At 49.4% G+C, this 23,945-nt stretch overlaps 2 protein-coding genes across 5 annotated transcripts in view; one reads left to right on the plus strand and one right to left on the minus strand.

Annotated features, from left to right (window-relative positions):
* The window catches only part of LOC141085136 (protein-arginine deiminase type-1-like), a 94,560-nt gene extending 83,202 nt beyond the window's left edge, over positions 1–11,358 (plus strand). For both annotated transcript variants that reach the window (XM_073570270.1, XM_073570271.1), the window contains exons 8-16: positions 970–1,061; positions 7,425–7,536; positions 8,165–8,272; positions 8,413–8,567; positions 9,323–9,464; positions 9,560–9,653; positions 9,735–9,811; positions 9,913–10,044; positions 10,853–11,358. In XM_073570270.1, coding sequence (XP_073426371.1) covers positions 970–1,061; positions 7,425–7,536; positions 8,165–8,272; positions 8,413–8,567; positions 9,323–9,464; positions 9,560–9,653; positions 9,735–9,811; positions 9,913–10,044; positions 10,853–11,086 — 1,146 coding nt within the window. In that variant the 3' untranslated portion in view covers positions 11,087–11,358. The remainder of the gene's footprint in view (positions 1–969; positions 1,062–7,424; positions 7,537–8,164; positions 8,273–8,412; positions 8,568–9,322; positions 9,465–9,559; positions 9,654–9,734; positions 9,812–9,912; positions 10,045–10,852) is intronic.
* A 1,555-nt stretch (positions 11,359–12,913) lies between these two features.
* RCC2 (regulator of chromosome condensation 2) lies at positions 12,914–23,733 on the minus strand. 3 transcript variants are annotated; one of them, XM_073570272.1, is made up of 13 exons: positions 23,528–23,733; positions 21,067–21,341; positions 20,644–20,737; positions 20,340–20,483; positions 16,710–16,841; positions 16,533–16,621; positions 16,344–16,458; positions 16,084–16,250; positions 15,773–15,953; positions 15,596–15,701; positions 15,127–15,199; positions 14,537–14,614; positions 12,914–14,000 (listed from the first exon to the last, which is right to left on the minus strand). In XM_073570272.1, exons 2-13 carry the CDS (start codon positions 21,322–21,324, stop codon positions 13,896–13,898), a joined length of 1,542 nt encoding a protein of 513 aa, XP_073426373.1. In that variant the 5' UTR covers positions 21,325–21,341; positions 23,528–23,733; the 3' UTR covers positions 12,914–13,895. The 3 variants fall into 3 exon arrangements, with proteins under 3 accessions (XP_073426373.1, XP_073426374.1, XP_073426375.1); XM_073570273.1 differs by lacking the exon at positions 23,528–23,733 and adding an exon at positions 23,301–23,454; XM_073570274.1 differs by lacking the exon at positions 23,528–23,733 and adding an exon at positions 23,322–23,424.
* Positions 23,734–23,945: the final 212 nt, after the last annotated feature.

Below are 23,945 nucleotides of genomic sequence, written 5' to 3' on the forward strand. Positions count from 1 at the left end.
ATAATACTGTCACACTTCCAGAAATAATACTACATATCGTGTCCAAAAATAATACTGCCACACACCCAGTAATAATGCTGCCTTGTAGTGTCCAAAAATAATACTCTTACACACCAAATAATAATACTCCATATAGTTCCCAAAAGTAATGCTGCCACACACACCCAGTAATACTACTACCATATAGTGCCCAAAATAATACTGAGACACACACATCTAGTAATAGTACTCCATACAGTGCCCCAAACTAACATTGCCAGGTACACAGTTTTACTGCTACCATATAGGGCTCAAAAATAATACTGCCATACACATACAGTAATAATACTGCCTTGTAGTGTCCAAAAATACTGTCTCACACACACTCAATAATAATACTGCCATATAATGCATACAGGCAAACTCTTTCAGTAATATAGCGCCATATAGCACCCAAAACAATACTACTATATGCCCAACTATAATACTGCCAAATAGTGACCAAAAAAATACTTCCACCTTCCAGTAATAATACTCCATATATTGTCCAAAACTAATACTGCAACACACACCCAGTAATACTTCTACCATATAGTGTCAAAAATAATACTGCAACACACAGTAATAAAACTACCACATAGTTTCAAAAATAACAGTTCAACACTTTGCCAGTTAGTTACAATGCATCAGTGTAGTCAGCACACAGCAGCTCTAGGCTCTCAGCTCTTATTGGGGGATACCGGGCATCACTCTTCTTTTTACAGCATGAATCAAAAGCAATATTACCATGTGACGCCCAGTAATACTACTGCCATATAGTACCACACAGCACCCTATTAAACAGTGCTATGACCACCAGCCAGTGTGTGAGGGGCTTGTGACTGACAGCTGCCAATCATGTGTCAGATCCTGGCAGGAGGAGAGACGTCTGACTTATGCTCATTGCTCTGTAGGATTTGCAGACTGATAAGTTTGTACCCCCCTTATTAGAGCCAGATCTTCTCGGAGCGGGTGGTCTTCAGGATGGCTCCATGGATCATGACTCCGAACACTCAGAAACCTCTGGAGGTTTATGTCTGCAAGTAAGTGCTGCACCCTGGGACATGAGGACCCCACAACATGAGCAATCTCATGGAATCCAGGTGGAATGAAGCTCAGAGCTCCTGATCTGTTACAATGTATCAGCGTAATGTCCCCATTCACTGACAGCCAGCAGAGACTTTGTACCTGCTGAGGGTTCGTGGCACGGCAGCTCTGGGAGAGGCTGCAGAGCTCGCAGGGGCGTAGATGCTGGCACCGGCTCTAGGAGATTTATGGAGGCTGATATTAAAGTCTCGCCCTACAGGAACTGGGTGACGTCTCCCCAAACCTGATCTGAGGAATTACTAATGAGCAGCAGCGAGAAAAGAGGCGCCGAAGCAGCAGCTTCCAGCTGGTGTGTCCTATATAGGGGCGTACTGATTTATGAGGGTCTGTCAGCCCAGACAACTGTCAGGGGTTCTGGAACTCCCGCCCCTGCTGCTCTGATCTGAGATCCTCAGCAGAGCCCCCAGGGTAGGATGGATCACAGGTGCCCATCCTGGTACTTGCTCATGCTGTAAATGGGGCCCCCTGTCCTGGAGACCCCCGATCACAGACAATGGCAGATAACAGCTGTCAGCCAGTAGTGCTGGGTGCTGACTGCACTGATACATTGTAACAAACTTACCTCTGTGTGAGGTGGACTAGATCACTGCAACTTAAGTGTTTTCATTCATCATGGAATGGAAGTGATAATTCTGAATGGTTGCAGATGACCCCGTCCACTTCATACATCCCGCCCTGGATCTCTGCAGCATCTGACACCGCCGATCACCAGCGACTCCTCACTATGCTCTGTTTTATCTACCTCAAAGACATCACTTTCTTTTGGTCCTCCTACCTCTCTGACCGATCCTTCACTGTATCATCTGCTCTTACTCCTCTAATCTTCTTCTTACTGTCGGTGATCCTCAGGGGTCAATCCCTGGTCCTCTCTTCTTACTGTTGGGGTTCCTCAGGGCTCAGTCCTAGCTCTTCTTATTGTTGGGATTCCTCAGTGCCCAGTCCTGGATTCCCTCCTCCTACTTTTGGGGTTCCTCAGGGCTCAGTCCTATGTTGCTGCCTCTTACTGTTGGGGTTCCTCAAGGCTCAGTCCTAGGTTCCCGCTTCTTACTGTTGGGGTTCCTCAGGGCTCAGTCCTAGGTTCCCTCCTCTTACATTTGGGGTTCCTCAGGGCTCAGTCCTAGGCTCCCTCCTCTTACTGTTGGGGTTCCTCTGAGTTCAGTCCTAGCCCCTCCTCTTACTTTTGGGAGTCCTCAGGGCTCAGTCCTAGATTCCCTCCACTTATTGTTGGGGTTCCTTAGGGCTCAGTCCTAGCTTCCCTCCTCTTACTATTGGGTTCCTCTATGTTCAGTCCTAGGCCCCCTCCTCTTACTGTTGGGGTTCCTCACGGCTCAGTCTTAGGTCCACTCCTCTTACTGTTGGGGTTCCTCAGGGCACAGTCCTATGTCCACTCTTACTGTTGGGCTTCCTCAGGAGTCAGTCCTAGGTCCCATCCTCTTACTCTTAGGTTCATCGGACTCAGTCTTAGGTCACCTCTTCTGTCGGAGGTCCTCAGGGTCAGTCCTAGGTTCCCTCCTCTTACTGTTGGGGTTCCTCATGGCTGTCCTAGATTCCCTCCACTTAATGTTGGGGTTCCTTAGGGCTCAGTCCTAGCTTCCCTCCTCTTACTATTGGGTTCCTCTGTGTTCAGTCCTAGGCCCCCTCCTCTTACTGTTGGGGTTGCTCACGACTCAGTCTTAGGTCCCCTCCTCTTACTGTTGGGGTTTCTCAGGGCACGGTCCTAGGTCCCCTCTTACTGTTGGGGTTCCTCAGGAGTCAGTCGTAGGTTCCATCCTCTTACTCTTAGGTTCATCGGGCTCAGTCTTAGGTCACCTCTTCTGACTGTCGGAGGTCCTCAGGGGGGTCAGTCCTAGGTTCCCTCCTCTTACTGTTGGGATTCCTCATGGCTGTCCTAGATTCCCTCCACTTATTGTTGGGGTTCCTTAGGGCTCAGTCCTAGGCTCCCTCCTCTTACAGTTTAGGTTCCTCAGGGTTCAGGCCTAGGCCCCCTCCTCTTACTGTTGGGGTTCCTCATGGCTCAGTCTTAGGTTCCCTCCTCTTACTGTTGGGGTTCCTCAGTGCTCAGTCCTAGGTCCCTGCTTACTGTTGGGGTTCCTCAGCAGGAAGTTCTAGGTCCCATCCTCTCTTAGGTTCCTCAGGGCTCAGTCCTAGGTCCCCTCCTCTTACTGTCAGGGTTCCTCAGGATTCAGTCCTAGATCCTTCTCTTATTGTTGGGGTTCCTCGGGGCTCAGTCCTAGCTCCACTCATCTTACTGTTGGGGTTCCTTTGGACTCCTTCCTAGCTACACTCTTACTGTTAGGGTTCCTCAAGGTTCAGTCCTAGATCCCCTCCTCTTACTGTTGGGGAGTTCCTCAAGGATCAGTTCTAGGCCCCCTGCTCTTACTGTTGGGGTCCTCAGGGTCAGTCCTAGGCCGACTCCTCTTCTCTCTATACACCGCTCCCATTGGGCAAACCATTAGTAGTTTCGATGTTCAGTCCCATCCCTGTTAATGACTCCAATTGTACACCTCGTCTTCTGACATCACCCCACATTTCTTCAGATACCAGTGATTGTCTTTTCACTGTCTCTAACATGATGTCCTCTCTCTGTCTAGGACTGAATCTGTCAAAAACTCATCTTGTCATGTTTCCTTCTTTACTAATCTACCTATACCTCATATTACCATCTCTGTGTGTAATTCTACCATAGCTCCCCAGCAGCATGCTCGCTGTCTTGGTGTCATATATCACAGAGAACTTTCCTTTATTTCCTAAATCTGATCATTTGCTCATGTCACCTGCAACTAGAAAATATCTCCAGAATGTAATGTTTTCTCACCCGAATATTGTCTTGACTTCTGTAACTCTCTACTGATAAGTCTCCCTCTAACCAAACTGTCTCCTCTCCATTCCGTCCTGAATGCGGCAGTCAGGGTCGTATTCCTGTCCAGCCACTACACCGATGCCTCTACCCTGTACCAATCATTGCACTGGTTACCCATCCGCTACAGAATACAATACAAACATATCTCACGGACATAGCTTTCCACAGTGCTGAACTACCCTATATCTCTACCTCATCTGTCTACCATCCTACCCATCCTCTAAACAGTGCTGCAACATTTCCTCCTCATCTCTATCTACCACCATACCGGTCCTCTCCACAGTGCTGAACCACTCTACATCTCCACCTCATATCTGTCTACCACCTAACTGTCCTCTCCATACTGCTGCACCTACATCTCCTCATCTCTCTACCATCCTACCCATTCGCTTCACAGTGCTGCACCGCCCTACATCTTCTCATCTGTCTACCACCCTACCTGTCCCCTCCACAGTACTGCACCAGCTGCTACACCGATGCCTCCACCCTGTGCCAGTCATTGCACTGATTACCCATCTGTTACAGATTACAATACAAATATACCTCACCAACATAGCACTCCACAGTTCTGCACCACCCTACATCTTCACCTCATCTGTCTACCACCATATCCGTCCTCTTCACAGTTCTGCACCACCCAACATCTCCACTCTTCTGTCCACCCTACTCATGCTCTCCATTCCGCATTTCTGCAAGTGATCTAAGACTAACTTCCTCCATAATCTGAACCTCCAAACTCTGTATCCAAGACTTCTCTTGTGCTGCTGTTTTCTGGAATGCACTATCCCGGACGATCTGACTAATACCTAGCTCCCACATTTTTAAGTGTGCTTTAAAAACACATCTCTTTATACAGACCTATCTCCTCACTAATCTAACGCTTTCCTGTTCCCTGTTCTATATTTTTATCAGAACCTGCTCCCCACTGTTCATCTGTCTCCACAGCTTCCTTACAACCAGTAGCACATGGTGACTAGACATAGACAGATCCTGGCTGATGATCAGATCATACATGTACATATACAGATCCTGGCTAATGTTCCGGATCATACATGTACATAGACAGATCCTGTCTGATGACGGATCATACATGTACATATATCGATCCTGGCTGATGTCCGGATCATACATGTACATATACAGATCCTGGCTGATGTCCGGATCATACATGTACATATACAGATCCTGGTTGATGACTGGATCATACATGCACATATACAGACACTGACAACGGATCCTGCAGCTTTATATGAACACGCCTATTTATTATACTGATGGATGGAGAGAGTATATGACATGTTCTGCCAATTGTGCCCCTCACCTGCTCATAGATTGTATCCTGTGGTAAGGACCCTCGCTCCTCCTGTAACAGGTGATATGTGTATGATGTCTTTATTGTCTGCACAAGACCCTGTTTATTGTACAGCGCTGCGGTATATATCAGCACTATAGATATAAATTACACTGCTCAAAAAAATAAAGGGAACACTAAAATATCACATCCTAGATTTCTCTGAATGAAATATTCCAATTGCAATTTTTTATTCATTGCATAGTGGAATGTGTTCAGAACAATAAAACATAACAATTATCAATGTAAATCAAAATTAATATCCCATGGAGATCTGTATGTGGAATGATACTCAAAATCAAAGTGGAAAATCAAATTACAGGCTGATCCAACTTCAGTGGAAATGCCTCATAAGGAAAAGATGCTCAGTAGTGTGTGTGGCCTCCACGTACCTGTATGTCCTCCCTACAACGCCTGGGCATGCTCCTGATGAGGCGGCGGATGGTCTCCTGAGGGATCTCCTCCCAGTCCTGGACTAAAGCATCCGCCAACTCCTGGACAATCTGTGATGCAACGTGACCTTGGTGGCTGGAGCGAAACATGATGTCCCAAATGTGCTCAATCGGATTCAGGTCTGGGGGACGGGCGGGCCAGTTTATAACTTTAATGCCTTCATCTTGCAGGAACTGCTGACACACTCCAGCCACATGAGGTCTGGCATTGTTCTGCATTAGGAGGAACCCAGGGCCAACCGCACCAGCATATGGTCTCACAAGGGGTCTGAGGATCTCATCTCGGTACCTAATGGCAGTCAGGCTACCTCTGGCGAGCACATGGAGGGCTGTGCAGCCCTCCAAAGAAATGCCACCCCACACCATTACTGACCCTCTGCCAAACCGGTCTTGCTGAAGGATGTTGCAGGCAGCAGATCGCTCTCCACGGCGTCTCCAGACTCTGTCACATGTGCTCAGTGTGAACCTGCTTTCATCTGTGAAGAGCACAGGGCACCAGTGGCGAATTTGCCAATCCTGGTGTTCTGTGGAAAATGCCAAGCGTCCTGCACGGTGTTGGGTTGTGAGCACAGCCCCAATCTGTCGACGTCGGGCACTCAGACCATCCTCATGGAGTCGGTTTCTAACCGTTTGTGCAGACACATGCACATTTGTGGCCTACTGGAGGTCATTTTGCAGGGCTCTGGCAGTGCTCCTCCTGTTTCTCCTTGCACAAAGACGGAGGTAGCGGTCCTGTTGCTGGACTATTGCCCTCCTACGGCCCCCTCCACATCTCCTGGTATACTGGCCTGTTTTCTGATAGTGCCTCCAGCCTCTGGACACTACGCTGACAGACACAGCAAACCTTCTTGCCACAGCTCGCATTGATGTGCCATCCTGGATGAGCTGCACTACCTGAGCCACTTGTGTGGGTTGTAGAGTCCGTCTCATGCTACCACAAGTGTGAAAGCACAACCAACATTCAAAAGTGACCAAAACATCAGCCAGAAACCATTGGTACTGAGATGTGGTCGGTGGTCCCCACCTGCAGAACCACTCCTTTATTGAGGGTGTCTTGATAATTGCCAATAATTTCCATCTGTTTTCTATTCCATTTGCACAACAGCATGTGAAATTGATTGTCAATCAGTGTTGCTTCCTAAGTGGACAGTTTGATTTCACAGAAGTTTGATTAAGGCTACTTTCACACTAGCGTCGTGCGACGGCCGTCGCCCTGCGTCGGGGCGACGTACCGTCGCACGTTGTGAAAGTTGTGCAAAACGGGGGCAGCGGATGCAGTTTTTCAACGCATCCGCTGCCCCATTGTAATGTCCGGGGAGGAGGGGGCGGAGTTTCAGCCGTTGATGCGCGGTCGAAAATGGTGGAGACGACGCACAAAAAGTTACATGTAACGTTTTTGTGTGCGTCGCGGCCGACAAAACACGACGCATCCGTCGCACGACGGATGCGACGTGTGGCAATGCGTTGCTAATGTAAGTCTATGGAGAAAAAACGCATCCTGCGGGCAACTTTGTAAGTAGCCTTACTTGGAGTTATACTCTGTTGTTTTAAGTGTTCCCTTTATTTTTTTGAGCACTGTATTATTATTACGTCTCACTTCCTCTTATTTTTTTTAATTGTTTTATTTTTTTTCCAGTGTGAAAACCAATTCAGAGTTTATAAAACTCCTGTCAGACTTTGTGGAGAAGGCGCGCTGCCCCCTGACCAAGGTGACGTACAGTGAGAACCGTGGGGACCAGTGGATACAGGTGAGATACGGGGGCACCGGGCCGAGGAGCTGACAATCCATTGATACTGTCTGCTGAGCTACTCCCTCCCCTATTACCCCGCGTCAGTATCACACAGAATAGAATTACATACACGGCTCAGCAGTCAGTATCACACAGGAGAGGATTAGATACACGGCTCAGCAGCCAGTATCACACAGGAGATTAGATACACAGCTCAGCAGACAGGATCACGCAGAATAGGCTTAGATACACGGTTCAGCAGTCAGTATCACAAAGATTAGATACACAGCTCAGCAGACAGTATCACGCAGAATAGGATTAGATACACGGTTCAGCAGACAGTATCACGCACGATAGGATTAGATACACGGCTCAGCAGACAGTATCATGCAGAATCGGATTAAATACATGGCTCAGCAGACAGTATCACACAGGATAGGATTAAATACACGGCTCAGCAGACAGTATCACGCATAATAGGATTAGATACACGGCTCAGCAGACAGTATCACACAGGATAGGATTAAATACACGGCTCAGCAGCCAGTATCACACAGGATAGGATTAGATACACAGCTCAGCAGACAGTATCACGCAGGAGAGGATTAGATGCAGTTGTCACATCTCTGATGATGGTGTCTTGCAGGATGAGATGGAGTTCGGATACACTGAGGCTCCTCACAAGCGGTTTCCTGTAGTTTTGGATTCACCAAGGAATCAAGGACTGAAGAATTTCCCGGTGTCAGAAGTTCTGGTTGGTGCCGTATACAACTTATATATTACTGTGTATTACCCTCGCCTGAAACATTCTGTGCTGCTGGACAGCTCCTGCCAGGCTGGGCTGATGCTTCTATATTTGGCACTTTGTGATTTTCCATTTTCTTAATTTCTTAGGGCCCGGACTTCGGATACGTGACACGGGAGCCGGAAGACCGCAACACCGTGAACACACTGGATTCCTTTGGAAATCTGGAAGTCAGTCCGCCGGTGACTGCAGGAGGGAAGAGCTACCCGCTGGGCCGGATCCTGATCGGAGATGGTCTACACATGTAATACATGCTGCTACCAAGTGTGATACTGTCCGCTGAGACACGTATCTAATCCTCTCCTGTGTGATACAGTCTGCTGAGCCCTGTATCTAATCCTCTCCTGTGTGATATTGTCTGCTGAGCTGTGTATCTAATCTTATCCTGTGTGATACTGACTGCTGAGCCACGTATCTAACTCTCCTGTGTGATACTGTCTGCTGAGCCGTGTATCTAATCCTCTCCTGTGTGATATTGTCTGCTGAGCTGTGTATCTAATCTTGTCCTGTGTGATACTGACTGCTGAGCCACGTATCTAATCCTCTCCTGTGGGATAGTCTGCTGAGCCATGTATCTAATCTTATCCTGTGATACTGTCTGCTGAGCCGTGTATCTAATCCTCTCGTGATATTGTCTGCTGAGCTGTGTATCTAATCTTATCCTGTGTGATCATGACTGCTGAGCCATGTATCTAATCCTCTCCTGTGTGATACTGTCTGCTGAGCCGTGTATGTAATCCTATCCTTTGCAATACTAACTGCTGAGCCGTGTATCTAATCCTCTAGTGCAGGGTTCCCCAACTCCAGTCCTCAAGGCCCACCAACAGGTCATGTTTTCAGGATTTCCTTAGTATTGCCCAGGTGATAATTGCTTCACTTGTGCAATACTAAGGAAATCCTGAAAACATGATCTGTTGGTGGGCCTTGAGTTGGAGAACCCTGTTTTAGTGAGATACCCATCATGTGCTGCTTTCGGCTTTACTCTCCTGTTATCTGTAGGGGCAACATGCAGATGAGCCAAGTGGTGCGCGACTTCCTGGGGGCTCAGCAGGTGCAGACCCCTGTCCTCCTCTTCTCCACATGGCTTTATGTCGGACATATTGACGAGTTCATGAGTTTTGTGCCGGCGCCGGACAGGAAGGTAAGAGCTAGCAGTATGGGGGCCACGTTAATATGAGACCTCCTTCTGAATGCTGAGTGGCTCACGGTGACGCTCCATGTTGTTTTTGCTCTCAGGGGTTCCGGTTGCTCCTGGCAAGTCCTCGCTCCTGCCTGCAGGTCTTTACCCAGAAGCAGAAAGAAGGGCACGGGGACGCAGTCATGTTTGAAGGTGGGTGCAGGTGGGGTCTGTATACCCCGACATCATATAATGGAACCCCTGGGGTCTGATGACAATATCTGCTTCTCTCAGGATTGGGGACCACAGAATACACCATAGACGACATCTTGGCAGATGAAACCCTGAAGCAGTCGTCAGAGATCTGCCAGGTAACTGAGAACCCCTTAGACACAACCCGCAGGGTGCCCCCTCCCCCCCGACATCCGAGGTTGACGCACAGTTGTCGACGCTTCTGTGTCTTCTCCTCCAGGAAAGTATTAACCTGAACAGGAAGATCATGAAGAAGGAGCTGGGTCTCTCCGAAGACGACATCATAGACATCCCCATCCTCTATAAGTGTGACTCCTCCATGGAGTGTGCAGAGTCCTTCTTCCCCAACATGGTGAGATGCCCCTCTATACACAGATGCCCCCATATATGTGAAGCGAGAGCTCCAGGCAATGAGCCCCACAGACTCCAGGGCGATATCCTTCTACATACAGGTGTCTCCATGTATTTGAAGCTAAAGCTCTAGGCAATGAGCCCCACAGACACCAGGGCGATGTCCCTCAACATACAGGTGCTCCCATGTATCTGAAGCTAGAGCTCTGGGTAATGAGCCCACAGACGCCAGGGCAATATCCCTCTACATACAGGTGCCCCCATGTATCTGAAGCTAGAGCTCTGGGTATTGAGCCTCACAGACGCTAGAGCTCCAGGCAAGGAGCCCCACAGACGCCAGGGCGATGTCCCTCTATATACAGGTGCCTCCATAGATCTGAAGCTAGAGCTCCAGGCAATGAGCCCCACAGACATCGGGGCGATGTCCCTCTACATAAACTTGCACACATAGATCTGATGACGGCACTTATCAGGTGGAGGTGACTTGAGCGTTTGTCCTCCAGCACTCGACACATTAGGTGAAGGTGACTTGAGCGTGTGTCCTCCCTCAAGCAGTCGACGCATTAGGTGGAGATGACAGTGTGTCCTCCAGCACTCGCCGCATTAGGTGGAGATGACAGTGTGTCCTCCAGCACTCGCCGCATTAGGTGGAGATGACAGTGTGTCCTCCAGCACTTGCCGCATTAGGTGGAGATGACTGCGTGCGCATCCTCCAGAACTTGGCTCATCAGGTGGAGGTGACTGAGCGTGTCCTCTAGCAATCGGCTTGTTAGCTTTTTCAGAAAGTCTGACACTTTTATTCTCTCCAGGTGAACATGCTCGTCCTGGGAAAGTATCTGGGAATTCCAAAACCGTTTGGCCCCCGAATCTCTGGTTCCTGCTGCCTGGAGGAGAAGGTGCGATCCTTGCTGGAGCCCTTGGGACTGCGCTGCACCTTCCTTGATGATTTTGCCACATACCACCAATTCCTGGGGGAAGTTCACTGCGGCACCAATGTGGTCAGGAAGCCATTCTCCTTCAGTTGGTGGGAGTGTGACATTTAATGCAGGGTCTTCAGGGTGAACAGTAACGATTGCTGCAGTAAGGGCCCCGACTCTGCGGAGTGTCCCTTCCATAGGAACGCATCCATGTAGTTCTAGGCACTGACCTGGACCAGAGGGGGGACACAGGAGGCAAACTGGTGCCTATCGTCTGAGGAAGAAGCCAGGAGCAAACACTGACCTCAGATAAGGTCCACACGAGGGTTATGGGGCTGCGGGGAAATCTAGAAATTTCTACATAATTAAAGGGCATTAAAACCAAATATTGGCCTCCCTCCAAAGCTCCAGAATCTTCATGTGATCTCCACATCTTGGGATCTCCTGGTCTCCTCCGCTGATAAGTGTCACGTTCTTTAGATTCACTGTTATGATTGGGTCACCGAGGAGGAAAACAAGACCAAGCTAAGCCACAGAAAACCGGAGAGGTTGGTAACTAAGCAGATTGCAGACCCCTGATCCTATCCACAGAACTAGCAGTAGCCGTGGAGCGTACCTATGATGATTCTAAATGCCTCGACACAGCCGGAGAACTAAGTAAGCCTAAAGCAAGAAAAGGGGAAATCTAAATTGCCCCAGAGCATACCCCAAAGGAATAGATATCCCCCAAACATATTGTCAGTGAGACAAGATGAAAACAAACAGGTAGGAAAATAGGCTGAGCAAACGATGGGGCCCACACTAACTAGAAAAGGAAAGACACTGTCTGCAATCACACAAAAACCCTGCAAAAATGTCCAACACTTCTGATAGCAAAAAACTCTGAAGTCACTAGACTTCACCCACTATATCAGCACTCTGGCATATTCTGAAAGCAGAGCAAAAAGAGGCCAATCTAATAAGGGACAAAAAAAAAAAAAAAAACTGGCACAAACAGTAACATAAGGATGTAAATTCAGCACAGCCCCAGCCGGGGCTGGCTGACCACACAAAACTGAATAGACAAAACCAAATCAAATGTGAACAATAGCAAAGAACACTTAGCTTGAGCATGCAGGGACTGAACTGGAAACTAAGACCTCAGGAGGCAGGAAAAATCACCAGCAGGGATAGAGGGAGTCGGCTGTCTTAAATCCAGTCAGACGTCCAATCGCCGTCCTCATTATCAGGTGGCAGGCCTCTGTCAATTAGTTCAGCTCCATTACCTCCTGTAACCACCAGAGGGAGCCCGGAAAGAGAACTCGCGACTCCTCCGTCAATACAACCAGCTCCACCACCCTCACCAGCAACCAGAAGCAGGCCAGAAAGTGAATTTACAATTCACCTTCCCTCGTGTCCAGCAGCTGCATCAGCGGAGCTCGCAGGTTTGACCCAGCAGCCGGTGACCACAGTAGCCCTCATCAAAGCCCACATAATTAGGGATCTTCCCTCTACCTGTGATTAGTCGCCGAAATGTGACATCCCGGACGACTGGGATCCCAATGTGAATGTTCATGGTCGCAGTCACATGACATAGTATATGTATACTGCAGATGCTGCTTTACACTCACACCCCCCTGCTGGTCACTCTGCACCATTGTCATGTCTACAATGTATCAAATAAAGAAACCATGTAACCGACAACCTCAGACCCAAAGTAACCCTTTCCTCCAATTACATGGACTTGCTGGACCCAGATCTGCTGTGGAGTTCGCTTGGAGCTCACGGCACCATCTTGTGGAAAAAATGAGTATTACACATTCCGGCTGCACAATACCCAGCCCTCGCTACTGGACCCTCACACGACTGCTGGAGCCACTCTGTGACAACACGTAGCTGCAGGGGGCTGTCGGGGGGGGTCTCTGTGCCGGATTAGTGTGTGGTTTTCTTTTAGATAAAGTTCAGACACACAAAGACTTTAACATTTTTTATTAAACAATGACCTTCAGAAATATAAAACGCAAAAAAAAACAACAACCAAAGATACAATATGGAGCCCGCGAGAGAAACCGCTTCCATCACCACGAGCGTCGCGGTCACAGGGAGGGGTCAAATCAAAGACGAAACTGTACAGGTAACGTTCAGACAGCGCTGGACACAAATCATAAGCCACGGGCAGAACTTGATGCCGTCCGCTGATCGCAGAATGGTCACAAGTGTTCAGACTGGAGACGCGGGACATCGGGGAGAACAAACGTTGCTTTATTGCCATCTGTGGGAACCCCTAAACTTTCATACAAACAAAGCGGTGGACGAGCGCAGCGGCTATAAAGAGGGGGAGGGGACATTAGCTTTCTATACTTTACAGAACTTTTTTTCCCCCATTTTATACTTTATATCTAACAAATCTAAAATAACAATGAGCTGTATATGTAACAAGGCTGGTAAGGTGCAGGCGGAGCGTGGTACGCACCGCGAGCCAACCACACGCACGTGTAAGTGAAGGCACCAATAGTGCAGCGCTGCTGGACCAGAGCCGCTCATGCTGCCAGGAACACTCGAATCACAAGGCACCGATAATCGGAAACTCGCGAGGAGTCCGGAGCGCAGTTTGGCGCCAAAGGTGGAAGGGGAGAGGAGGGACATCGGAAGGAGACTGAGGAAGCAGCGTATGGCAGAGTAAGAAAGGGACAGCCAGGTCCTGGACTTCTCGCCCTTGCATTGTCAAAGAAACATGGCCGCCAAGGAAACAGCAGATATTTAGTTTTTTTTGTTTTCCTGGAAAAGTGGAGGAATGTTTATGAATGGTTTCCAGTCCCCTGGGGTTGGGTTCAGCTGCCTCACCTCTGTCAGTGCTGGCACCACCTGCCACAGCGGTGGGCACTGCAGGGGTCACTAGGGTAGGATGAGAGGAGTGGTTCTGTCTCCTCCCTAGCCAGGAAGGGGCTGTAAAGTATCACAGGGTGCGAGGGTTGTACTCCGGGAGCTTCTTCAACTTTTCCTTGTCTTGCTCAGTTTCATCCCGCGCCACAATCATGGTATGAGAGTAGCCCATGGCCACCTATAGGGAGAGGAAACAGGCAGGCGGCGTCAGGGGTGGGGGAGAGCGACCTCAGGCAGGAAGGCGGCCCCAGGAGAGGAGAAAGCTGCCCCAAACAGCCGGCCGGCCACAGTTTAGGGGACAGCGGCTCCAAGCAGGCGCGCAGACCCAGGGGAGGGGAGACTTCAGTGGAAGGGAGAGCGGCGCCAGGCAGATGGGTAGCAACAGGGGAGGGGGAGAGCGCAAACAGGCAGGAGGGCATCGTCAGGAAAGGGGAGAGCACAAACAGGCAGGCGGGGTAAAGAGGGAAAAGAGGTAACAGGCAGGTGGCAAAAAAGGAGGGTAGAGAGGAAACGTGCAGGCGGTGTGAAGTGGGATGAAACAGTCAGGCGTTAGGAGAAAGATGTGGTGTCAAGAGCGGGGAGAGAAAACAAGCAGGCAGCGTTAGGGGAAGATAAGTGTCACATTTCAGGTGGGTGGAGGATTGTGAAAGGAAAATGGGCGCACATATCCCAAGTTTGGAAGGATCACAGCAGCACTGGGCGGAATGGACTCACCTGCTCAGAGTAGATGCCATCAAGCGTCTTCACCTCCTGAGCGGTGGTCGAAGACTTGGCCTTGTTGTCACCATAACCCTATAGAGAACAGACATTAGAAAGAGGCCAGGCTGCAGCTCTGATAATGGCAGCAGTTTGCAGGCTGGATAAGGGGGCAATGAAGAAAACCTTAATGTTACGAGTTGCTGGAGAGATATCCATTCACATCACCAGATGAGAGATAAGTCAGCTCCTACACATTCAACCTCCAGAGCCGCGTCTCACTGCTGCCCCATAGGACAGATGTCAGTACCGGGGGCGATGTGCAGCACTATTCATGTCTGCACCTGGCAAAGTGCAGGACAGATCAAGGTGGTCAGCATCTGACTGCGCAGGGAGAATCATGTAAAAGACCATGCAATCGCAGAATCGTGACCGCAGCTTTGGAGGTGACTGGAGGACAAGACATGATGAAATAGCAGAATAGTGACTGCAGCTCTGGAGGTGACTGGAGGACAAGACACAATGTAACAGTAGAATAGTGACTGCAGCTCTGGATTATAAGACACGATGTGAACTCACAAATAATGGCACGAGCACGACATACTCACCAGCTCCCCGAAGGTGGGCGAGGGTCCCCAGCTTATGGTGCTCTCGTCGGCTGCCACAATAACACTGCTTTTACTACAGAAACAAAGACATGAGCAGAATTAGTTCACAGGTCAGATAACTGTAGAATGAGCAGCGTACGGAAGGGTGGACGCCATATAGTGACACCTCATTACATTGGCAGCACTGGCCAGTCATAGCTTCAATTACCCCATATGTCTTCAGTGGTCGACAGCAGTTAACCAGGCATGCTGGGACTAGTTGTGTTGGGATCATTATGACTACTATCAGGATCTTGGAAAGCTGGGTGACACACTAATCATTCACTCCCACAGCGGTCACACAGCTTTCTCAGAATTAAACCCTTAGCACTGCAGAACAGCACAGAACCAGAGCAGGACAGGGAGGTGACCTGAGTTACATCGCAGCAGAGTCAGCGCCATGAATCTCAGCAGCCGCTTGAGAACTCACCCACAGGCCAAATTCCGAACTTTCCAGCCGCATAGATCCTGTACACTTTTGGGGTACATGGTGGAATCACGGGATGTGTTTGTTGCTCCCCAGAAGAACAGACCACCTAGAAAGCACATTTCGGTCAGAGACCCCACATAAGCTTCCAGTCCCTACTGCCCTCCGTACAGCACTCACCCATCTCACTGACTGCAAAAGAGGAGGTGGATCCGGCGTAGATCTGGGAGGCACCGCGTCCAGGAAAATCAAACAGTTTCACAAGTCGTGGGACCATCTCATCTTTTTGCTCAGCATGCCCCAACCGCCCGTACCCGCCAAATCCCCAGGTGAAGACACGTTTCTGAGAGTCCAGCACTAGCTGTAAACGCAGACAAATGTTGAGGAGCCCCCAAAAAAACTTAGAAAAACATCACACTGCTTGTAGGTTAATAGCGCAGATCCCTTTACTGCAGCTCGGGGTAGAGCATGATTCACAGCTGACTTCTCACCGTGTGGTTGATGCCGCAGGCGATGTCTCTCACAACCACATTGGTCACCGGAAGAACCTGTCCGTCCTTTGTCTTTTCAATAAAAATGGCAATCCGGCGCGGTATCAGCTCGCAGTCGTACTCAATCCGATGCGCTCGTGCTATGTACTTGCCATCTGAGTTGTGGCCTGTTTGGGGGTAAATGGACAAGATCTCCATTGTCAAATATGACTTCACTAGGAGCAGACGATGAGGGGAGTAGTACAATACTGGCGACTTACCCAGCTGTCCGTACTCGGGGGATCCAAAAGAATATAGGTTCCCTTTGCAGTCCATTATCATGCTGAACTCTGCGCCGCACGCCACCTTGGTGATCGGCTGCCCATTATACAGTATCTGGGAAAGAAGCATGTGCCAATCGTTACATGAGATCACAGGCAGACAGGCGTCACATGGAGCCAGGCACTCACCTGAGCTGGGCTGGACACAGCATCCGTCTTATTACCCAGTCCGAGCTGACCCATCTTGTTTTCTCCAAATGCATACACAAATCCGTTTTCTGCAGAGAGAACAATATGCTGATTAAATGTGCAAACCCCGCATTCAGTGCAGTCACCCTCCAAACATGCCGATATTGTGCTGCGTACCTGTGAGCGCCAGCGTGTGGTTCCTGCCGCAGGACGCGTTCACAAACACTTCCTCCTTTACACTCTCAATAGGTTTGGGGGCGTCCACTCTCTTGATGTCTCCGTGCCCGAGCTGACCCTTCTCGTTTCGCCCTGCAATTAGATGATTTATAGAAGCAGGACACATCAAAATTGGTGCTCATTAGGCGAGGGTTAACCCCTTAGTGACAGAGCCAATTTGCTGCTTAATGACCAAGCCAACTTTTACAATTCTGACCATTTATTTTATGAGGTTATAACTCTGGAACGCTTCAACGGATCCCACTGATTCTGAGATTGGTTTTTCGTGACATACTGTACTTCATTTTAGTGGTAAAATTTCTTCTATATGACTTGTGTTTATTATAAAAAAAAAAAAAAAAAAAAAACACAACAGAAATATGGCAAAAATTTAGCAATTTTCAGTCTTTGAATTTTTGTGCCCTTAAATCACAGAGATGTGTCACATGTGTCACACAAAGTACTTAATAACATTTCCCACATGTCTACTTTACATCAGCACAAATTTGGAAGCAAATTTTTTTTTTTTTTTTTTTTTAGGAAGTTCTAAGGGTTAAAAGTTGACCAGCGATTTCTCATTTTTACAACAAAATTTACAAAACCATTTTTTTTTTTTTTTAGGGACATCACATTTAAAGTCACTTTGAGGGGTGTACCGTATTTTTCGGACTATAAGACGCACCAGACCATAAGACGCATCCCAAATTCTGGGGTGAAAATAGCAGAAAAAAAAAAAAATTATAAGATGGGGGTTCGTCTTATTTTCCGAATTTAAGATATCTTACCTGAGGGTTGGCGGTGGTACAGGGTCACAGGAGGCATTGTCCCCTCCTCAGGATAAGTCCAGTGTCGGCGGTGCTGATGTTCGGTGTGGGCTGAGGAAAGTGCACCTTAGCAGGGTCTCTTCCTGCTAAGGTGGGCGATGCCGCGGCCAGGTGTCTACAGGGGGTTGCGGCAGTGGTGTGGCGGCGGGAGAGCTGCGGTGATGCTGAGGCGCAGTGGGCGGTACGTCGTGCACCTGAGCAGGGTCCCTTCCACAGGTGAGGTGACGCCGCGGCCCAGTGTCCAAGGCGAGCAACAGAGTCAGGTAAATCACGGGTTTCTTGGTGGCAGCGGCCATCTTCCTGAGGCTGCGCATATTGAATACTCTGCTTCCGGGGGCTTCAGGAAAATAGCCGCGGGAGGCAGCAGCGTGTGCGCAGATGGAGAGCGCGGCGGCCACTTTCCTGAAGCCGAGATCTCAATCTGCAAACTCTGCTTCAGGAAAATGGCCGCCGCGATCTCAATCTGCGCACGCATGGCCTCCCGCGGCCATTTTCCTGAAGCCCCGGGAAGCAGAGTACTCAATCTGCGCACGCATGGCTTCAGGAAGATGGCCGCCGGGAAACCCATGATTCACCCGGGTCTGCTCTCCGTGGACACTAGGCCGCGGCATCACTTCACCTGAGGAAGGGACCCTGCTCAGGTGCACGCCGTATCGCCCAACGCGCCTCAGCATCGCCACACCACTGCCACAAAAGAACGCTAAAGAACGCTAGTTTGAAATCAGCCTTATAGTCCGAAAAATACGGTACGATAGAAAATACCCAAAAGTGACACCATTCTAAAAACTGCACCCCTCAATGTGCTCAAAACCACATTCAAAAGTTTATTAACCCTTTACATGCTTCACAGGAACTGAAGCAATGTGGAAGGAAAAAATGAATATTTAACTTTTTTTTCCACAAACATTACTTCAGAACCAATTTTTTTTATTTTCACAAGTGTAAATAGACAAAATGAATCACAAAAGTTGTGCAATTTCTCCTGAATACGCCGATACCCCATACGTGGGGGTAAATCACTGTTTGGGAGCATGGCAGAGCTCGGAAAGGAAGGAGCGCCGTTTGACTTTTTCAACGCAGAATTGGCTGGAATTAAGATCAAACGCCATGCCGCATTTGGAGAGCCCCTGATGTGCCTGAATAGTGAAAATCCCCCATAAGTGACACCATTTTGGAAACTAGACCCAAAGGAACTTATCTAGATGTGTGGTAAGCACTTTGAACCCCCAAGTGTTTCACAGAAGTTAATAACGCAGAGGCGTGAAAATAAAAAATCCTATTTTTTTCCACAAAAATGAACTTTTCGACCCCAAATTTTTATTTTCCCAAAGGGTAACAAGAGAAATTAGACCCCCAAAGTTGTTGTGCAGTTTGTCCGGAGTATGCTGATACCCCATATGTGGGAGTAAACCACTGTTTGGGTGTACGGCAGAGCTCTGAATGGAGGGAGCACCGTTTGACTTTTTGAAAGCAAAATTGGCAGGAATCAATGGTGGCGCCGTCACGTTTTGGGACCCCCTGATGTACTTAAACAGTGGAAATCCCCCAATCCTAACCCACCCCAACCCCTACCACTTATGCCCAACCCACTTTCTAATGGAAATATATTTTTTTATTTTTCCCTAACTAAGGGAATGATAGGGTTCTATATACTATTTCTTATATTTTGATCACCGTGACAGGGTCTATCACAGTGATCAAAATGAACCAATAGGAAAAATGTCCTATTGTTGCCAGGTGCCAGCCAGCATATCTCGGTGGGCGCACTGCGCATGGACCCGCCATTTTCTCCCGGAAGACGATGCCGGCAGACTTCATGGGGGGATTCCTGGGCACCAAAGGTATCGGGGGGTGATTGGAGGCCCCTATCATCACATCAGAGGAGAGAGAAATTACACGGAGAATCAGACTTTCGAACCGAATCATGTTCTCTGGGGTCTTGGCTACCCCCGGTAACCGAGGCCCCAGAGAAAATCCGACTCTGGGAGACGCTATACACTTTAACCTCAGCTCCATTAAAAAGCGGCGCTGTGGTTTAAGTAACCTTAACTGCAGCTGTTAAAAGGCTTATCGGCGTTCGTTAAGGGGTTATAATAATTCTGCTTGCGCAAAGAGATATGACGCCATCGTGCTAGACTTCGCTTTCTTTCAGTTACCAGCATGTTCTTAAAAGTACACGGTAGGACTCGGGGCCTGAGACTCGCACACCAATTGCCTAAGTAACTGTTCAGAAATTGCTAGACTCCTGCATGAGGACGCACACAGCGATGTATGTGCTCAGTACTAAGTCTGCGCTCTGCTCTGAGCACGCCTTCATTGGTGGTGGTCTCACACAGATCAGCAGGACATGCAAGCAGAAAAAGCATGTTAAAAAAAATATAAAAAAAAAAATGAGGTCCAACATGGACCTGTGATGCCTTAGAAGGGGTTAAAAAGTGTTATGTAGCAGCTACCCCCTTTTCCCCCCCATAAGTGGCTGGCGTGCAGAACCTTAAAGGGCAAAGCATGTACAGGAAGTCCGGGACCGCCATGAGAGCCATGCTCTGTCCCTGCACCAGTTGGGACACCAGGGCATTAAATATGGCGCTATTCTTCATGATTGTGTAGGCAAATATAAAAGCCAACCAGAGACTGACGAAGTGATGTAAATGTGGCCGTAGACATCTTTAGGGACTTTTGTGTATCGTGTGTGTCGCCCCCTTCTGTCTTCACGTTACTGGACCGAGCAGGAGACGGACCCCAGATGTAGTGTGACCGTGGTACTCACCCCAACTCCATATCTTCCCCTCTGTGGTGATGAGTATACTGTGAGCAGAACAGGGCCCGGAGGCCACAGTCCGGACCTGGACGCCCGTCAGGCAGCCGTATCGGTGAGGTCCCCACAGGTTCTGGCCCAAGTTACGATAAGCAGCTAAAGAACACAAAAACATCTGTATGTAAGATGACAAGAAGCACCCCCTCCAGGTGGAGGCTGCGAAGACCCCTGAATCTCCCTCCCTACAAATTTAAACCTAACACCAGTGATCACAGTCAAAACCACTTGTTCCAACAGCTGTGTCTGATTTGCTCACCTTGCAATTTAGGCACTTCTTTACGGCCAATCAAATCCCAGTTGGTGGCTCCAAAAATCAATAATTGACCATTTGCTTTGGAGCCTTCAAGTTTCTGGTGGAAAAAATAGAAATCAGAACACATCCGAACGGGACACCTCAATGAGGAAAGGCGAAGGCAACCGGCCGCCATGGGTCGGCAAGAGATAGGACAGCCCATTGTGGTTACATGGCGACATATCGGAGGAAGAGGTCCAGCATCATCATCACTGGGGCGGCAGAAGACAATTTCCAGCCCGGCACATACAAGCCACAAAACTGGATCTAATCCATCCATTACTGAGGATTATAACTACTTAGAGGCTGTAATAATGCAGACATAACACATGACTCAAAACCATGCCCCTGTCAGAGAAAGAGGGCCCCCATAACATTAATCCTTACGATCTTCTCCTTTGTGTGCTCGGGCTCGTTGACTACGACAGCCGCTTGTGCAGGAGATTTGCTGCCGCCCTTTCCACCGGCTCCACGTTTGCTGTTAGGCCCCTGGAATCCATCAGAGCCCGGGCTCCCGTCCAGGTCGTCATCATCGCTGCTGAACTCGTCCCGGTCTCTCTTCCTGCCTGCTGGCTTCTTCCTGCCTCCAGGACGGGCAGCACCATTCCCAGGTCCAGCTCCATCTGTCACCTTCTTCCTTGGCATGATGAACGAGGGGTTCACTGTGGAGAGCAAGAGACGTAGGGTGAGACACACACACTGACCCCACTGTACACTACCAGTGAGCCCCAAAAGTCACCCAACCTTGCCGTACGCAACCAGAGACCCAAAAAAACACCCAACATCGCCGTTCGCAAGCATACAGCCCCAATAATCACCCGACCTCGCCGTCCGCAAGCATACAGCCCCAATAATCACCCGACTTTACCGTACGCAAGCATACAGCCTCAATAATCACCCGACCTCACCGTACGCAAGCATACAGCTCCAATAATTACCCGACTCTGCCGGACGCAACCAGAGCTCCAATAATCACCTAACCCGGCCGTACGCAACCAGAGCCCCAATAATCACCTGATCTCGTCGTATGCAGAGATCCAAAAGTCACCCAACCTTGCCATAAGCAACCAGAGCCCCAAAAAACACCCGACCCTGCCATCAGATATACCTCTCTAGCCCAGATGTCACCTCTACTCTCCAGAATCCCAAAGTGTCTATCAGCCATATCCTCCTACTCCTCTCGCTTCCTCAAACTCAATGTGGACAAAACTGAACTAATTATCTTTCCTCTATTTGGCATACCTTCCCTACCTGACCTATCACTATAAATGAAACCACACTTTCCCCTGTCCCGGTAATCCGCTGCCTCTGAGTAACTCTTGACTCTGCCCTGTCCTTCAAACCGCACATCCAAGCTCTCGCCACCTCCAGCTCAAAAATATTTCCTGAATCTGCCCTTTCCTCAACCCTCACACTACCAAAATGCTTGTGCATGCCCTTATCTCCAGCCTCGACTACTGCAACATCCTCCTCTGTGGCCTACCTTCTAACACTCTCGCACCCCTCCAGTCCATCCTTAACTCTGCTGCTCGACTAATAAACCTCTCTCCTCGCTACACTGCTCTTTGCAAATCCCTTCACTGGCTCCCAATTTCCCAGCGTATATAGTTTAAACTACTAATACTGACCCCTACAAAGCCATCTATAACCTTTCTCCTCAGTATATTTCCGAACTAATTTCTCAATATCTTCCCTCACAATCTCCAGTCCTCCGAAGACCTCCTTCTCTCCTCCACACTTATTCGCTCCTCACCCAACTGCCTCCAAGACTTCTACTGAAAATCCCCCATCCTCTGGAATTCTGTGCCCCAACACGTCTGACTATCAACCACATTAGGACCCTTCAGATGGGACCTGAAAACCCACCTCTTCAGGAAAGCTTACAGCATGCAATGAGCCCGCTGCCTCCTCACCACTACCAGAGCTGCTGCAACCCCCCAACCTACTGTCTCCTTCCCCACCATCCTGTAGAATGTAAGTCCGCCAGCGCAGGGTCCTCTCCCCTCTATAGCAGTCTCTCATTGTTAGTTTACTGAAAGTGATATCTGTAATTTGTATGTAACCCCTTCTCATGTACAGCACCATGGAACCAATGGTGCTATAGAAATATGCAACCAGAGAGACCGAATAATCACACGACCCCGCCGTACACAAGAGAGCTTCCCCCCAAATAATAATAATCAACCGTCCCTGATGTACACAGCAAGCATGCCCGAAAAATCATCCAATTCCGCCGTATGCAACCAGCACCCCTCCAAAAAAAAACCACCCAACCTCACTGTACACAACCAGAGAGCTACCAAAAATCACTCAAGCCCGCCATACGCAGCCAGCACACCCCAAAAGTCACCCAACCCCCCTGTATACAGCAATGATCTGTAGTATTGTAGCTCCTGCGACCCCCAATAACCTCTGCACAATACAGCACAGCTCCTCTGTGACCCCCCCAATACTAAGCTGCGACCAATGGAGGCACAGCGCCCTCATTATACCAGCAGAAAAACACAATATCAAAAAACTGTGAAATCCGATGTGAGGGCACCCCGACACCAACACGGTGACCCCGAATAATGCGAATACAGCTCAGCTGGGACCCCAAGATTTACTACCCTAGTAATTACCCTGGCCAGCCCCGGTATTACCGCTCCCGTCTCCCGGTGAGGCCTCTCACGCGCGCTCGCGGTGCCCTGAGTCCGGAGAGAGCGCGGCCCTTTGTCCGGAGCCGCCGGTGACTGCTGTGAACAATGGGCTGTGTGTGTCTGAGCTCCGGCACCACGTGGTTCCGCCCCCACGTCCCCTCCCCCCCCCAAACACACAGAGCCCCGGGGACCGAGGTGGCGGAGCTCACCTGACTCAGCACCGGCTGCACGTCACACCGATAATCTGTCTGTCCCGACAGCAGAAATTCCAGTCACGACAAGGCCGCCCGGCACAACACCAAACACAGGCACATGGGGGAGCAACGAGATGAGCTTGTCTAGAGCGGCCCAGAGTGACGTAGCGACCACTGGAGGCGGGAGGAGCGCACTGCGACGCGGAGAGAGCACCTCACAGCGACGCCTACAGGCGGGAAGAGCGCGGTCACCTAATCCCTGAAGGCGGGAAGAGCGCGGTCACCTAAGGCCTCTTTCACACATCAGTTTTTTGCCTTCAGGCCGGATGGCATTGCGTTTCATCCGTTTTTTGCCGGATCCGGCAACTTGTCTCATTCCGGCGTCTGGAAAAAACGGCTACTGTAACGTTTTTTGTCTCCGGCGAAAAAGCCG

This window comes from Dendrobates tinctorius, unplaced genomic scaffold (genome assembly GCF_039654945.1).
Source record: "Dendrobates tinctorius isolate UK_male_01 unplaced genomic scaffold, ASM3965494v1 ptg000028l, whole genome shotgun sequence".
NCBI classification, from domain to species: domain Eukaryota; kingdom Metazoa; phylum Chordata; class Amphibia; order Anura; family Dendrobatidae; genus Dendrobates; species Dendrobates tinctorius.

What these genes read in the sequence shown, in the direction of transcription:
- RCC2 (XM_073570272.1), bottom strand. Translation starts at nt 21,324, where the DNA reads ATGCCAAGGAAGAAGGTGACAGATGGAGCTGGACCTGGGAATGGTGCT. An exon ending in CCCCGAGTACGGACAGCTGG is followed by an intron (nt 16,251 to 16,343) that starts GTAAGTCGCCAG and finishes ACCCCCAAACAG; the next exon opens with GCCACAACTCAGATGGCAAG. An exon ending in CCTGCGGCATCAACCACACG is followed by an intron (nt 15,954 to 16,083) that starts GTGAGAAGTCAG and finishes CTGCGTTTACAG; the next exon opens with CTAGTGCTGGACTCTCAGAA.